General features: G+C 47.7%; 1 protein-coding gene across 1 annotated transcript; it reads left to right on the top strand.

Annotated features, from left to right (window-relative positions):
- The first annotated feature begins 867 nt into the window (after positions 1–867).
- On the top strand, positions 868–1,577 carry LOC122689070 (spermatid nuclear transition protein 3-like). The gene is made up of 2 exons (XM_043895179.1): positions 868–1,014; positions 1,196–1,577. The coding sequence occupies exons 1-2, from the start codon at positions 898–900 to the stop codon at positions 1,409–1,411; spliced, it is 333 nt and encodes a 110-aa protein (XP_043751114.1). The 5' UTR covers positions 868–897; the 3' UTR covers positions 1,412–1,577.
- Positions 1,578–1,838: the final 261 nt, after the last annotated feature.

The following is a 1,838-nucleotide window of genomic DNA, read 5'->3' as shown; positions in this document are numbered from 1 at the left end:
GTCCTTGCCCTGCTCAGCTATTGGTCAGCACTGCCATGGGCCCTACCTACTGATAACGGTCAAGGAGGGGTGACTGGGGAATTGATTCAGTCAAGAGTCAGTGGTGCACTGGTGAACTGACTCTTGACTTTGAGCACCTTCCTTTTTCAAAAAGCAAAAATCAGGAATTGATTTCTGCTAGATGGGGCCAGTTGAGTTTCCCTACTCAATATGAGAGTTGAAGTGTCCCCAAAAATTTTAGTGGAGGAGACATTTAAAACTGTCTTTGCTCTGATGTGTAATCTTATGGAGACTGTGTATTGACCTTTGGGGAACAGACTGAGGATTCACCAAGTCTGGGGGTCGCTGAAGCTCATCACAGTAGATAAAATATCCAACTGTTCTTAATTACCTTTGTCCACTTAAAGTGCTTTCTCTTAAGTTCCCTAAGCCCTTCAAGAACCCCCAACAGGCAGAAGGTGATCTAGAGATGAAGTGCTTAGAGGACTCTGAAGGGATGAAGTGGGACAGAAAGGGTTCGGCAGATGTTCATGGAGGGATGAAAGAGGCATGAGTGTTGAAGTGGCACATATAAGTCAAAGGATAAAGGGAACGGAAAGGAAGTTTGAAAGTCATGAGGAGGAGCACCATGCCCCTGAATCACCACTCCCCAGAATCAGACACACAGCCATGTCAGCAGTGGGAAAGTTATATCACAGCCTCCCTCAGCATCCACTAGCCCATGTTGATGGGCACAGTGGTGCACTGTGATGTCTAAGCCCCCCAAACTACTATTGGCTGGCGCAGTGCCTAACGGACCAATCAGACTGAAGGGTGTGGCTCCTCATTGTCCTCAAAGGGTATAAATAGGGAGGTCAGAGGCTGAAAGTCTGGGTTAGGCCACTTCTTGGCACCATCATGACTAACGCAACCAGGAAGCCACGGCAGTCAAGAGGAGTTGCCATGCGGTTTGCTTCAAGGAAGAATGGAACAAAGAAGACCCTTTGTCAAAGGAGGGGCAGAGGCGGTGTCAAGGTAAGAAGATTCCAACTAAGCTTCCCATGTTCTCCATTGACTTTGCTGCCCAAGACCTCTACCCTGCCCATGCCTGCCACAAAAGCCCTCATTAGCCCACATCCCTTTCTCATGAAATCTCCCTTCCACCTCAGTTTTTATGTCCTTTCCTCAAAACTAATACCCTTGTCTTGTCTTCCAGGCACGAAATATGACCATGAGGGTCAGAAGACCTCTACAAGGTACCTTCAGAAAGAAAATCCGATCGTATGCTACTCAATCGACAAAGCTGAAGAAGACAAGAAAGGCAAACTGTTTCTTCTCTCGCTGTGGACGTAAGAAATCGAATCGAAGCCGGAAAAGCTACCAAACTGTGAGGCAGAGTCAAGGAAGGAGGCAGAATCCAAAGAGAAAATAAGCTCAGCCGCCGCCAAAGAAGAGACCCTGGAGAAGTACAACGTGGGCAGCCAGTAAGTGAATAGCAAATGTCAGACAGTTTAGAATTGTGGCTCCAGAGGTCTGCTTTGTTAGCAATGGCCAACCAAGAAAAGACTCTCACACTAACATAGTAAGCCGATGGCTGCAAATAAAAGAAACATCAAATGGTGAAAAGATGATACGTGTGTGTGTGTGAATTTTCTGATGGAAGGGAGGGAGAGAAGAGAAGAGGTGGGCACTGGAAACGGGAGGGATATGTGGTCCTGAGAGGTTGGGGAACAGACCCTGGGGTCCCCAGTTAGCCAGAGAGTAGAGGTGTGGAGTGGATCAGGAGTCTGCACTGATGATGGATAACTCTGCCTAACACTTGATTTCAAGGGCAAGGAGTAGTGGTGTGGTGTGCCTGC

This window comes from Cervus elaphus, chromosome X (genome assembly GCF_910594005.1).
Source record: "Cervus elaphus chromosome X, mCerEla1.1, whole genome shotgun sequence".
NCBI lineage: Eukaryota > Metazoa > Chordata > Mammalia > Artiodactyla > Cervidae > Cervus > Cervus elaphus.
The sequence above is the reverse complement of the archived record's forward strand: the minus strand, read 5'-3'. Positions and strand labels throughout refer to the sequence as shown.

What these genes read in the sequence shown, in the direction of transcription:
- LOC122689070 (XM_043895179.1), top strand. Translation starts at nt 898, where the DNA reads ATGACTAACGCAACCAGGAAGCCACGGCAGTCAAGAGGAGTTGCCATG. An exon ending in GGGGCAGAGGCGGTGTCAAG is followed by an intron (nt 1,015 to 1,195) that starts GTAAGAAGATTC and finishes CTTGTCTTCCAG; the next exon opens with GCACGAAATATGACCATGAG.